The sequence below is a fragment of the Meleagris gallopavo genome, chromosome 12 (genome assembly GCF_000146605.3).
Source record: "Meleagris gallopavo isolate NT-WF06-2002-E0010 breed Aviagen turkey brand Nicholas breeding stock chromosome 12, Turkey_5.1, whole genome shotgun sequence".
Lineage (NCBI taxonomy): Eukaryota > Metazoa > Chordata > Aves > Galliformes > Phasianidae > Meleagris > Meleagris gallopavo.
This window is the reverse complement of record NC_015022.2, coordinates 12,229,524-12,243,905: the sequence shown is the minus strand read 5'-3', so window position 1 is coordinate 12,243,905 and position 14,382 is coordinate 12,229,524. Positions and strand designations below refer to the sequence as shown.

At 42.9% G+C, this 14,382-nt stretch overlaps 1 protein-coding gene across 2 annotated transcripts in view; it reads left to right on the top strand.

Annotated features, from left to right (window-relative positions):
• ABHD2 (abhydrolase domain containing 2) overlaps positions 1 to 14,382 on the top strand; it is a 38,599-nt gene that overhangs the window by 16,386 nt on the left and 7,831 nt on the right. For both annotated transcript variants that reach the window (XM_003209525.4, XM_010717480.3), the window contains exons 4-8: positions 3,335 to 3,510; positions 5,033 to 5,200; positions 8,039 to 8,222; positions 11,436 to 11,528; positions 13,250 to 13,360. In XM_003209525.4, the coding sequence (XP_003209573.1) occupies positions 3,335 to 3,510; positions 5,033 to 5,200; positions 8,039 to 8,222; positions 11,436 to 11,528; positions 13,250 to 13,360 (732 nt within the window). The remainder of the gene's footprint in view (positions 1 to 3,334; positions 3,511 to 5,032; positions 5,201 to 8,038; positions 8,223 to 11,435; positions 11,529 to 13,249; positions 13,361 to 14,382) is intronic.

Sequence of the window (14,382 nt, the reverse complement as noted above, 5' to 3'; positions counted from 1 at the left end):
TAGCAGCTTGTCTTGGTAATAAGTCTAATATTTTTAGTCATGGTATTAGCTGTCAGCTTTTGCAGCAGTCTGTTAAGGTGAGCTTTAACCTGGGTTAGTTTCCACTAGCTACGCAGGATTTATCAGCATTTATGCAATCTGGGCAAATTCTTCCCTCCTTCCTCTTTCCCCCCCACACTGAAGTCTTGTGGTCTTCAGTCTCCTGGAGCCCTCCCGAAGGGACTTTTAGATTATTTATCTTGCTGCAAGTCTATAGCCTAAAGGTCAGTGGGAAAGAGTAAAAGACAAGTGAAACAACAGGCTGTTGCCCTACCACTTGCACATATTTTTGTTTTAACTGCTTTTTCTAAAGTGCAATCAGCATAAACATACTTAACGTTCTTAAGTAAGACTAAGTGGGAGTAACAAATCTCTGCATCAGAGCACTGTCTGTGCACATTACTCGTGCTGGGTTTTGCCTTTGAATATTCATCTAGAAGAGTGTAGTTACATGTGCAGTGACTAATATTCACACATCTTTGCTGCAGGCAGTGTGGCACTGAAACAACTGACAGGAGTTAACTTAAAAACATAAGCTGAGTGTTTTTCTTCCTTGTCCATAGGATGCTTAGATACACTAACGTGTGCTCCGAAGGCACCGAGCAGTGAATGCACTCTTTCCATAGGGCTGCATGCTGTTTTAGCATGCAGATGGAAATGTGCAACCCGTAGGCAGCCTCTGTTCATCATCATAGGTGGAGCCAGTGGTATTCCTGCCTTGTTTTCAGACCTTCCCTGAAGGGTAGACAAGGCTGAAACTGCCTGTGCTGTTTGCTTGTGTAAAAAGGGCACAAAGGATTGACTTATTGAAGATCAGTGCTTCAGAAATCTTACAGTCAGGTTATAAGAAGGCAGCCTTGTTGTTTTTTTCCCCCTAAGAAACAAGCTGTGACCTGAGGAAGCAGGCTGTGGTAGGTAGCACGCTGCTGAAAAACAATTCTTTTGAAGTCATTTGTCTAGATTTAAATTCCAGTAGTCGAGTTGATGTCTTGAACACTTCTAATTTCCTTCCTAGCAGCTTTGCAGAAAGTCACCAAAGCTTTCCAGTGCTAGGATATGAGCCATGAAACTACGTTGATGTCCGAGTCTCTTCTGGAAGAGCTGCAGTATCTTATTATGGGCTGTATTTGACAACTCTCCTCTCTCATCCAACAAAAAAAAAAAAAAGTGCTGCCAACCAACAAAATCTGTCCACAAAGAACTTCTTAAAGAAGTCAGTCAAGCACCACCTTGATATTGGTGGTGGATTGGATATGATTCTGAACTGCTTGTGAGTGAATGACTGAGGGTAGCTGATTTCTGTTGCACCGGAGGAGCTGTTCTCCTCCACCTTTCATAGTGGCTGCAGAATCTGTTCCAAACCTCTGCAGTGAGCACTGTGTGCCTTGGGCAGAGCCATCTGTAGTCTTTCTTGTTCAGCCTTGTTTACACTGACTGTCCCATCACACCAACCCTATGCATGTCTATCATAACCCTGTGCGTCCTGAGACAATCCGCTGATTTCTCTCCATCTCTAGCAGCAGTTAAGGAGAATGAGCTTCTACAGTCCCCTTTGTTGCTGGGAATCTGCACTACAGGCTGTTCCTGGCAAGCACCCAGCTGCAGTGTGTATTCCCAGTATGGATGAGCTTGGCTGATAAAGATGGATAATGGTGCTGCTCTTATGTAGATTATTTGCAAAGCTTTATAGGTGAGCGATGGAATGCAGTGGAGGGAGGAGCAATTTACAAGGCTATAGGCTCTTGTAGCTTTTTTTTTTTTTTTTTTTTACTTTTTGAAGTTATATCTACTTCTATGGAAATCTGTTTTGGGTCTGTTTGGGAATTGCACTTGCAAAAGTGAAACTGCAATGATCCATACTGTGTTACTTTGGCTATAAAAATTTCCTTCATGGATGATGGGATAGAATGAGTATCCTTCTGCTAGAACTCAACTCTTGTCTTTCTAAACAAGCTGTGAGAGCTTTTATAGCAAGTGTTGTTTTCTTATTTAAAGGGTTTGTAAGAGGGACAGAGGATTGCAGATATGACACGTGAGAGCTGCCGTGAGAAAGCAGGTCCAGCAGTGAGCAGTGTCAGAGCATAAAGCAGAGCTCTGTCCAGTCACACTCTAATGGGTTATGGGCTTAAGCAGTAAATCGGATGAGCCTAAAAGCTGCCTAGTTTTATGAGAGCAGGGAAAAGCACGAAAGAACAGGATCTGTGCTTCATATGATCTCAAGCAGTAGGAGGGAGTACGTGCAGGAAGCCTTCACTTAAAAGGGAAAGGGAGTTACTGATCTCTTGGTATCCACAGTGGTGTAGGCAGCTCTCAAGCTTGTTCTGGATCCTCTGCTCTGTGCAGCAGAGACCACAGCTCCTTAATTGGGAGCATGCTCCCTGGGGCTGCTGTTCTCCTAAATAATGAATCATTCATGCTTTCCTCTCAAGAGCTATGTAAATCCCTTTTTCAAGGTGTTTGCTTTGTTTGCAAAGCAGAGAGGCCAGGTGACTGCATCACCACCACTTGGTTAGCAGTACCTCTGGTTAAACCACTGGCAGCTCTGCTTGTGGTTAAACAGATTTTGCCCCTTTAACCCCTTTCAGCTAATAGCAGTTTATACCCATGTCTTTTTGAAGGCCACTAAGCCAGAAGGAAGAAGGCACTTCTTTATCAACCAGGGGAGCTGGGTTAGCAAATTCTCTTAGAGGTCCTTTTGAAAATGTTCCTGCTTTATTACCAAACCCTACTTGAGGCAAAATTTTCTTGTACCTTGCTCCTTATCTAACTGAGAAAAGCATTTCAGTGCAAAATTGTTGCAACTGGAGCAAGTCTTGTGGTTTTAGTCTTCTAGACCTTGCAGTGAATCCTGTGTTTCTGCCACCAGCTTTGTGTGTTGAAGTGCTTACACAAGCCAGCGTGGCTCAACCCAGCAGGCCTCAGTGTTTCAACTAAAGCAGATTTATGACACTTGACAAGTTTTGAAGGTCAGTTTGGTTGGCTGGCAACATGCTGTTCCAGCCTCGCAAGGCCGCTGTGTAGTCTGCAAGGAGCATTCGTGCATGCAATGTTTCCTTGTGGAGGAATGTCTGGGTTTTTGGCCTCTTCTTCTAGTGCTGATAGCTCAGCATTAGAAGCCTATCGGTCTCGTCACTGGTAAGGCTGCAAAGATCAGTGCTGCCAGTTCAGCCATAGCAAAACCACAATTTGTTGCTATATTTGGTACTGAGGGGGAGTTTTGTTATGGGATTGTTTATCTGTTCTGAAAGGCTCGTTAGCACAGCAGGACGTGCAATTAAATTACTGCTTCTTTCAGGTACATTCCACCCTTGATCTGGGGGAAGAGTGGGCATATCCAGACAGCCCTTTATGGAAAAATGGGGAGAGTGAGATCACCACATCCGTACGGACATCGCAAGTACCTCACGATGCCAGATGGAGCAACAGCAACCTTTGATCTCTTTGAGCCACAGTCTGAGCACTGCATTGGAGGTCAGTCACGCAGCTGCTGGCTGCATTTAGCTGCTAACCTCAATTCTGTGCTCCGGGAGTGGGGAGGAAGCAGATGGGAGCACTGCTACGTGAATCTCAGAAGGTTGGGTGTTCATCTTGGTGATGGGAAGGGGCTACTGCACAGTACTAGCCAGTGTGTGGAGACTGAGACTGTCTTGCCGTGTGTCTGTATCTCACACAGCAGGGGAGAACCCACTTACTAAATTGACTTTGTGTGACAAGGGCTGGGGGTTAAGGGGCAGAATAAATGCTTCACAACCTCTCTCTCAAGCGTGATGCTGGCAGTAACTTCTGTGTTCGGAGTGCCCTTTGCCTGCCAAGTCTGTAGGATCATAGAACAGAGAATAGCAGCATAGCATTCTTCATAGCTTGGTGTGTATGGAAAAGAAATTAGGCTTTTATCTCCCCCTTACAAACAGATTCTGGATAGTTTTTGTTGACAGTAGGGTGTTTCAGGATCTGTGTGAAAACAAACCACATATGGTATGGAGGAGACTTAAGAGAATTATGGAAAAAGAAGAGAATCCTGGTGTTTCTCCTCTGCATTATGCATATATATTCAGAGTGAATGTCAGAATTGAAACTCAGTAGTGGTAAGAGCGACACTTAAAATTGAATTGCTGTGACTTGACTTCAGTAGTACAAGCTAAATTTCTGCAGTAGCTGATTTTATGGTAAGCCCACGATTCCCAGTTTGCCTTCAGGTCAAGTTCTTAACATGGTCAGAGTTGAGGTCTTTGTGGTATAATATTACACTGTAACAGTTTCTGTTATCCTTATCACTAAAGAGAATCCGAACAGTACATTCCTAATGAGGCAAAAATTCACAGTGGGTAGAACTACAAGTTAGAGCTTTGTACAGCAGTGCAGAGTGTGATAGCTAATTGGAAGTGCATATGCTAATCCTGCAATTTACTGTGCTCACTTGAGTTACAGTAGTGACTTTCTTAGCTGATAAAATGATCTCTTGTTAAACTGATGAACGGTGTTGGCAGATCTGTGATCGTGTAGCAGTGAAGCAGAGGATGGCTGATGTCGGTCAGTCAGAATTTTTGTGCCTAGCAGAGCTTCCTTCTGAGTGTTGGAGTTGCACTGAACTCTGGAAGCGTGGACAAGCAGCAGGCTCTAGAGCTTCCATGCACTTAACATTGCAGCGGGCTGCCAGAAGGCAGAACATGTGTGATGTCAAAAAACACCTTTCTTCAAAGGGAAGGATTTTCACTCAGTCTCCAGGAAGTTTCTTTAGAACTGTTTGTGCAGCCTTCCCCAGAGTTAGAAAAATGTTCATCTCTTATAACATGAATTACTCTTTCCACATCTTTAGCATTAGGGCTGCTCTTGTTCTTTCCCATACTGGGCTTTTTGGCAGAATAATAGGATTTTTGGCTTTCTTGTGGTACATGGTTTCCCATGGCTGTGAAATGGAAAGCTTCTGAAGCTCTTCATTTGCATGCAGTGACATTTACTTAACTTTTCTCTTTTTCTCTCTTTCTCTGCACAGAGGATGTCACGATGGTAATCTGCCCTGGGATTGCTAACCACAGTGAGAAGCAGTATATCCGCACTTTTGTTGACTATGCACAAAAAAATGGGTACAGATGTGCTGTCCTGAATCACTTGGGGGCCTTACCAAATATTGAGCTCACTTCTCCACGAATGTTCACATATGGTAAGTACTTCGTGACAGCTGGTGACTTTCAACCTTGTGGAGTTTCTAGGTCTTAATCAGGCTCCTTTAGCATAACACGGCTACCGTAGCTGAATTAGGCTATGGTACAATCATTTTGTACTGTTTCTTAGGAAATAAATTTAACTTATGAGGAAGAAGGGAGACTAGTACTGGGATTCACTTTTCCTTCTTTCTCATCCTAGGTCTTAAGCATGTACTCCTAATCAAGGAGGCAGTTTTCTGAAAGAAAAGCTTTCTTAAGAAGCTCTCGTGGCTACTGAGAGCCTACTCAAATGATTTGAGGGATGTTTAAATGTCAGTTTAGTGGAATATGAACAACTTGGCTTGAAGGACCAAAGTTATTTCTGAGGCTTTGAAAACTAATGAGGACTGTGTACCAGCCTATCCAGAAAGTACATTTCTATCCTAGGAAGGCCATGGTCATATTATTCCCTGAATGTAACACAGATATCAAGGAATGCAACAGTTCTGCAGCTTGACAGTAAAGCTACAGAACTGGTAGTGCTTAGCTACCATGATTTTGGAATTCAATTTGCATATAAGGAAATCTTTCTTAGCCAGTAAATTTTAAGGAATGAAATATTTTGAGATGGCCTACGAGTGACTCCAGCTATTCTTAACTGCCCTGCAGCATGCAACATGATCTTGGTAAAATGTGGTCTTCTTGCCAGAGACCTGATCTGCTTGTTCCTGAGTTCTTTTGATGAGCCCTCATGCCTTCTGTACTGCGGACATCTATAGGTACCTTATGGCAGGACTCAGTTGTGAGAATAATAGACTGGCATTAGGTTCCTTTATTTAATTGTTAAAGATATCTTGTGTTTTGGAACTCTGAATGTAGCAGGTAGATAGGCATTAATGCCTTGTTGCTTGTTTTATAGCTATTTAATCCACTCCTGAGTGAGAAAACATTTCAGAAGTACCAATAACCTTGATTTGTTATGAGGTGCTAGGCTAGCAGTTGCTTTGAGTCTACCATGTTGTGGGAATCAAGCCTGATCTCATTCAACTGTTTGGTTTTTGATAAAAGTTGAGAGCTTCCTTCCAAAAATATGATCTTCCTAGGACAGAGTACATTTCCAAAATCTACTGACTGTTCTCTGAAACCTTCAGCAGTATCATGCTAGCTGATACCTAATTATAATGCTATAGCCCGAATTCTTGAATAATTAACTAAAATGGTTAATAAGGGTCAGGGGAGGAGGGGGGATTAACACCACCACCAGGGTACAGATCTGCTACAGCTCTGCCTGGAGTAAGATGGTGATGTGACTTTTCTCTGTCTAATGTCAAATACTGGTCTGGAATTCTGAGCCCTAGTCTCAGTTTCTCAGAGTTTGCTGGAGATGGTAGACTTTCTTCACTTTGTGTAGTTTTCCTTTAGACCTTAAGGAGCTGTTCTGAAATGTAGCTCTGGAGACATGCCTTTCTAAATCTTCTAAAGCCTTGGGGAGGGCAAGGAATGCCTAGCACTTCCTTTGAGCAAGTCAGTAAATCACTAAGAAGTGACTCTGCCTAGAATAGTGCCAGCAAGACCCTGAGCAAACTTTACTCTGTCTCTAATCCAAATACCCTTTGTCCTTTCAGCTTTTGCTGGATTCCTGATGTGTTTTGGGGGAATAAGTATCATAAACTTGATTTGCTTGAGCCTTTACTTCAGGCTTGACCTGTTGCTGTTTTAGCTTCAAGTTTCTGAAATGCTTTCGAATTGTGACAGTCAAATGCTGTGGTGTTTTGACTGCTGGCTTCTTCCAGAGGAAGCTAGAGCAATGCAGCATTTGTCATGTTGTGGAAAATTGCTAAGTGAAAATGCTCACAAGGAAGTGCCCGAGCCCTGATGAGATGCTCATCCAGAAGCTTTTTCTTTCACTGAAGTAAACACAAACTTTGCTCAGCATCTGCTCCAGAGCTAGCTAAAATCTGAGGCTGATGTCTAGCAAGGGTGTTGTATTTGGGGTGAAGACAGACTGGAGCAGTGTTTGGATGGCACAGTGTAGAATCCAAACTCTTAGGATTTACCCCACTGGACAGATCTGAGATACACATGAATTAAAAGGTGGAATTTTATTTTGTTTGTGTGATTTGCTCAGTCTGCAGTCTTGAATCCACTTGGAAGATTAACAGAGTGCATAGTCAGTTGATACCACTGTCTTCATTTTCTCAGACAGTCTGAGGACCACAGTGCTGCCAGAAGTTTGATCCCTCAGTATTGCAGCCTGAGAGCAGCACGCATGCGTGTAGAGGTACCTACCTCTTCCCTTATGTGGGGAGGCCCATTTATCTTGTAAGAAACTGCAGTATTTTTACCTCAAGTGGCTGAAAAAAGTCCTAGCTGCTTTTGCTTAAACCATTCCCTCTAGTTCCAGAGAGCACCTGCTTAGGCTCTTCAGTCCATTGAGCCCTCTGTCCTGACAAGCCAGCTCTATGTTTTCAGCATGGATTTAAGAATCTATGGCTGCCTTGCTGAAAGCAATGAGCAGGCTGCTTTCCAGATACCTCACTTCTGTTCAAAAGTGGCAAACTGCCTCAGGAAGAAAATGAAATGCTTTGGAAAGGAAGAGTGAATTGTCAGATCTGCTGTTCTCATGATTTTTTTTAGTTCATCTTAATTTGGCAGTTGGTCCAAAATGAGGCATGAGCTAAGGTCCACAGGACTCATAAAGCAGATGCCTGAGCATGTGAATCAGAGATCTTAAACCTTGAGGTTATTGAAAAATCAGAAGGAGTAAGAAGCTGAACTTAAAACATACAACTGGAGTTTGAAGTGGAAGGCTGAGACCGTTGGAAGATGCCTCTTGACACTGCCCTTATTTTCAGGTTGCACCTGGGAATTTGGAGCCATGGTGAATTACATCAAGAAGACCTACCCTCAGACCCAGTTGGTTGTGGTAGGCTTCAGCCTGGGTGGAAACATCGTGTGCAAGTACCTGGGAGAGAACCAGGCCAACCAGGAGAGGGTTCTGTGCTGTGTCAGCGTGTGCCAGGGGTACAGTGCACTCAGGTGAGTCTGGAATTCTGTCCTGGTTTCTTCTGCAGGATGAGGGGGAAGAGGGCACTATTTCTCTTGCACTTACTTAGTCTTTATGAATGCAAAGTGCAGGAGCCAAAGGAGCAGACACAACTTTGTTGATTTGGCAGCATAAACAAATAGATTTCATCAACAGTGCAAACAAGCTTTCTGTACCTCACCAGGTACAAATACTGGCAGCTTCCATTCTACACGTGTGAGTTGCCTAACTTTGTCATGGCAGAAATGCTGCAGTGTGGTAAGAGCAGGCATTCTTCATCCAGTTCTGGCTGGGCAGCATGACAAACTTCTGAGCTGATGCCAGGATTAAAGCAATAGTTTATGCTTTCTCATCACTCTGGAAAGTATCACTTGGTTCATAATAGCTCTTCTGGCTTCACTGTGGAGTTCCATAAGAGCTGTCTCTTATCTGCAGAGACTGAAAAAACCACAAAACTCAAACTGTCTGTTCATGCTCCTTCCTTTTTGTGTGTCACCAAAATAGTGCAGTAGGGTGCTGAGGGCATGGAGAGGCACTTGCAATCACACTACTGGCCTGATGTTTGGAAGGTGGAGAGGCTAAGGCTTTTAGATGGCCTGCCTACACATTAACCTGTCGTTCCCTGCTTGGAAGCCAAGACTGTAGCCTTCACAAGAGCTGTAAGGGCTCCATCTAGTGTTAACAGTGTGTTCACTGATGGAGGACAAGTGTACAGCACTGCTGCTTGGAAGCTGGTAGCTCACCTGATGTGAAGTAACTTTCCATGTATGCACAGCTAATGAAGATTAAAACAGTGCAACTGGCTAAACTAATGCTTCCACTTTTTTCTATCTGCACATATAAATAATGTACAGTGACTTAACTGCATCACTGAGCCGTGAGAATATTTGAAAAGCAAAGGAAGCTATTGATATCCCCAGGCTATTTGTGTCAAAGTCCTTTGGACAGATAAAGATGAAACTGTGACAGCACTGTGAGGGACTTGCTGGGGAATCTGGCCTCCCAGAATGGTGAATGTAGCAAGAATCCTCTTGATGCATTCTTTTGAAGGCAGCTCCTGGAACTGTTTTTTCAGCCATCAAGCAGGGTTTGCAAGGATCACATCTGGCCTTGGCCTGTTTGATTTATCTTCTGCAGTTATGCAACATTGTATTTCTGGTTTCCAAAATGCTGTGAGTAATGCTATTCTCTGAGCTGGTTTCTTAGTACTATGTCACAATGTGCTTGTGGAACAGCAGTGCAGAGGTAACCTTTTTAACACTGCTGCACTTGGATATCCATATGGAAAAATAACAGCTGCTTGCCTGAGTTTAATGCAAGTCCTCTGTGGGTTCTTGTGGATTATTGAGCTCTTGACTCCACCTGCTGGGTAAACATCTACTAGCAAATCTCCAGTCACAGAACATCTGCTGTGTGTTACAGTGTGCTCAGCAGGAAGGCTGTTCAGGTCTCCTGTCTGCCTACCTAATATCTAGTGCTGCTTTTAAATGCTAATTAGAGAGAGCTAGGGGAAAGCAAAGTCAGTAAATATCCACAAAGAAAAAGACAGGATAATGTGGGCCTTCTATCCCTCCTGTAGAAGGAGGAGGAGATACAAAGCATCTCCAGGTGGAATGGGTAAGCCTTGGCCTTCCTGGTCATATTCTGATAGGTGAAAATAACTGGCCTCTCTTTCCTCTGGGCTACATGAAGGTGGATTACTCTGGTAGATTAGTTTACAGGGTGGTTGTTTTTTTCTTAGCTTGTACAGCCTTTGTCCCAGATATCTTTAGGAAGTAAAGGGAGAAAAATTGGGAAGAAGTGATGATGAACAAGACGAAGTAGATATCTGAAATACAAAAACCTTTCCAGGGCATTAAGCAAGTGTTCCATAGGCAGGCCTGATAAAGTAGCAACAACAAAATGCTTTGCCAGCAGAAAATGGGTCTCTTAGTTTAATGAATTAACACAAAGTTTGGGGAATTTGTTCCCTGAGGCCAAGCAGGGACGTGTCTTCTTATTCCTTAATCTCTGCCTGCACAGACTTGATTCTTCTGCTTGATCTTGTGGAATGCACTTTCACCATAGCTATGGGCTGTGGGGAGAGTCCCCGCCTTTCAGACCTGTGCAGTCCTCAGAATGTTGGAAACTGCATTTCTATCAGTGCTTGCAGCATATTAACACTCATGCTGTCTGCCACAGTAACTGTGGGGAAACATAGTTTTAACTCTAGCTATCTTGAAATGGCTTTGAAGGTTTGTTTGGAAAATCTTTTCCTGTCCTTATTCCTGTGGCTGGACATAAACACGATAGGTAAAGGCTGGCTGTAGCCAGAAGGTCTGTGCTCCAGCATGGCTTACTGCAGGCTGACATGGCTTGCTTAAGCTCTGCTGGGGAACTTGTGGGTTGGGAATTCATGACAAATCTACGCAGTTTCTCATGGTATGTTAATGTTTAAATGGGAGTATTTCAGTAGCTGAAACCACTTGCTCCCAGCATTCTTAGGTTGCTCAGTAAATGACAGTGTGTTTCCTCAGTAACAGCAAACCCTTTTAAGAGTAATGCTATAACCTGCCCATGACCCTGCAGAGCAAAGGAGTGCCCCGTATCTGGCAGAGCTCGCTGAAGTCTGGACAACTTTAGTTCTGTTTTAACAACAGATAAGCTGCAAAGTGCTATTCTGCTCTGAGCATAGGTAGAGACCTCAACTGTGCTTCTTGCAGCTGCAACTAGTGTTTATTCCTACAGTTCTTGCCAATGAAGCTGAAACAGTGACAGTGTATGTGAATATTGGAAACATCTGCACATGATTTTCTCTGCAAAGCTGTTACACACAATAAATTTTTTTTTTTCAGCAGAAGATTTGAGTTTTTTCCTTGTTAGTTCCATTGGGAACTAGTACCACTCAACTTATGATAAGGGATACCAAAATCCTCCTGTCAGTGTTGCTGATCTTGACTGATGGCTCTTAAATGCTCTCTGATCAGAGCAGCTAATTGCATTGTGCAAAATGAGTCTGCAGATCTGTTTTCTGATACCATCAAACTTCATCAAAGTGAAAGTCATTTCCTGAGAAAGGTTAAGCTGTGGCAGGTAAAGCCCAGAGATGTGTTTACATAGCCTGTAGGCTGCCATCTTATGTTACGGCGTATTACTGTGATCTTTAAAGATCTCCTTAAACAGGATTGATTGTAATCTTGATTGTTATGCACTATGTTTATTTCTAGGGCGCAGGAAACCTTCATGCAATGGGATCAATGTAGAAGATTTTATAACTTCCTCATGGCAGATAACATGAAGAAGATCATCCTTTCTCACAGGTAGTGTAGCACATCACTTACACTGATGGTGCTGATTGGATCAGTTGCTATATTGGATTTGTCTTCTCAGCCCTTTAAATTCAGACTCCTGAAAGATTACAAGTTCCTTGCTCAGTGGTTTGTAAATAAAGGAAGGAAAAGAAGGGGAACCTGTGTCAATCTCATACACTATAAAATATAGAAACCCTGATGATCCTGATAGAAGAAAGCAAGCTTTGTCATGGGACGCTTGGGGATTTCTTTTTTCCTTCTGAGGAGACTTGCTTAACGAATAAACAAGATGAGCACAGGAAAACATTGTCATTAAACTTCAAAGTGGAGTATTCAGCATCTGTTTCACTTCTAGCCAAAGAATCCCCTATTCAAGGAGCCTCTTGTTCTTTCTGCCACCTACCAGAGGTAGGATTAATCTGCAAGATCTGCTGCATGGGACTGCTGCTTATTTGATAAGCAAACAGTCAGTCTGTAGATCTGGCTTCTAGCTGTTCTTCAGCAAAGAGCATGTAGCCAGCAGAATACTTAGTGTTGCTGTTCCTGGAGTGCAGATGTAGTTGTAGTATCCCTGTGCTACTGCTGTGATCTGTGGCTCTCACGTATGAAAGGATTGTGTTTGTTAAACAGGTGACATGCTCATTATTTGTGTTGCCTCTATGAAAAATTATCTGAGTGCTTCTAAGGCAATGAATGTGTAAGTACCTCATCTGTTACGTTTGAAGATCCCCGAGTTGAGGGAAAAAGAGGAGAATAGCTGTTAAGAGTCATTCCAGTTAGGAGCGTGTGTCACTTGCAAACTTTTGGTTCATTACACTCCTATGCAGTATGAAATACTTGCAGAAGGAGTTGGGTCAACTGATGTGTGGGATAACCCATGTAATTCACTCCAGATTAACAAATATTTATACAACTTGATCAAGTTTAATATGTCATGGTATATAATAAACGCCCATTAAATGTGCATAGGCTCATAAGCCAGATGAAGGCACAGCTGGCTTGGAGGAGAATCAGTTTAAGTAATCTTTTTTCCACAACTGTTTGTGCTCTCATGCAGCTCTCCCAAGACAAACCTAGTCTCCCTCCTGCTCTGTCCTGCAGCTGCCTTTAAAGGGGGAAAAAAACCCAAAAACCAACAAAAACCTTTCCAACTTGAGGCCTTTGTTCTGTTTGCTAAGGGAGCGGTTTGTTCTGGTGAAGAAACACATCCTCTCCTGAGGGCAATAACTAATTATGACAAGTGTCCATAGTAAATAGCTTTCTGCTAAGGTAATGCCCCCAAGTAATTTCTGCTGGATGAGCTAACCTGATGTCTGTGCTGGGGGAGACTTCAGGACCAGATGGAGAAGGAGGTGCTATGCCCAGGACTGCTATGCTCCTGCATGAGTCGCCTGTGGGTTTGGGCTGAAACCAGAGGACCCTACCTGTAACAACATATGAAGCCTCTGCTCTAAATGCCCTTAGTGCTGTCTGTTCTGGGAACATTCTTTACAGAGGCTCCTTAGTGCAGTTTTTCAGTATGAAAGGAGAGCATTTTTCTCTGAAGTGGCTGTTAGTTTGTTATGCCTTATTGTGATGGGAGGTGGATGGATAAGCTGTGCTTATTCTCAAGAAAGCCTCATGCTTATGTAGCTCACTTCTATTCTTGTCAGATTGGTCCTTGAGCGGGTCATGGCTTTGCTGCCATTGTTGTGATGTTTGAATGATTTTTCTTGCTATTCTTCTTTCAGGCAAGTTCTTTTTGGAGATAACGTGAAAAAGCCACAAAGCCTGTCAGATGCTGATCTGAGCAAACTCTATACAGCAACATCCCTTATGCAGATTGATGACAATGTTATGAGGTATGAAAGGGGACTCTGTTTCTCCTGTTTCAAGTGTTGCTCTTGCACACCTCCTGGTGTGCTTGTAGGAATCTGCTGAAACGCAGTGCTGACACTCTCAGAAATCCTTCCTTGCCATTACATTGAATAAAACATACCACAAAAACACCCCACAATCTTTATTCTTGACAGTCAGGGCTTCTGTAAAGTCATCCAGGAGGCATTTATTTATAAGTAATGTCTGAACCTGCAGCCTAGGAAGAAGCCTGTCCTGCCAAGAGGTCTAGAAAAAAGTAGTGCAGAATGCAGAAAGCATCTCAGAACTGCTCATAAGTGTTCTTAGTCCAGCTTGCATTTTATAACAAACCCTCCTTCTGCAAAATACTACCACCATCTCCATAAACATTAGGCTTGGCTGAGATAACATGAACTTTTTAATTTGTCATGCTAACAGCTAAATTAAGCTCTCTGCTTTATTAATCTGTAGGAGGTTGCTGTTTGTATCCTTGAAAACAACACGACACTTTGTTCAGTGTCTGAATTCATGCCATGACATGTTCTGTATCAAGCACTGACACCTTTACAAAATGCTGAAGCTGTACACTGTCAGCTATAGAGCTTTAAGGGCTTTTGGAGGACTAGGAGCATTGTTGTCTGTTGTCTTTCTAAAAGTGATTTCTAGGGGAAATCTTCCTACTTGTCCCTCATCCCTGAGACCTGTCTAGTTTTTGCCTAGAGCTGCATCATTGTCTCCTACTCTCCAAGAGAAAAAAAAAAAGGGCACTTGAATAGAGACTCACTGAATCATGGGTTTAGGATGAAGAGCTAAGGATACAGCAAAGAACTGCATCTACAGTGAATTCTGTGAATCTTGTTGGCAGATCCTTTTGGGTCCAGTGAGTTTGAGGTTTGTAAGCTGTAATGGTTTTACATTTGAAAAGGCTTTCATGTGAAGAAGCAGGTCATTAAGTAATTCATACATGTGGAAAAAAGCAAGTTAAGTTTAAAAACAAAATGCCTCGTAGGCTGCTGTATTTCAACTT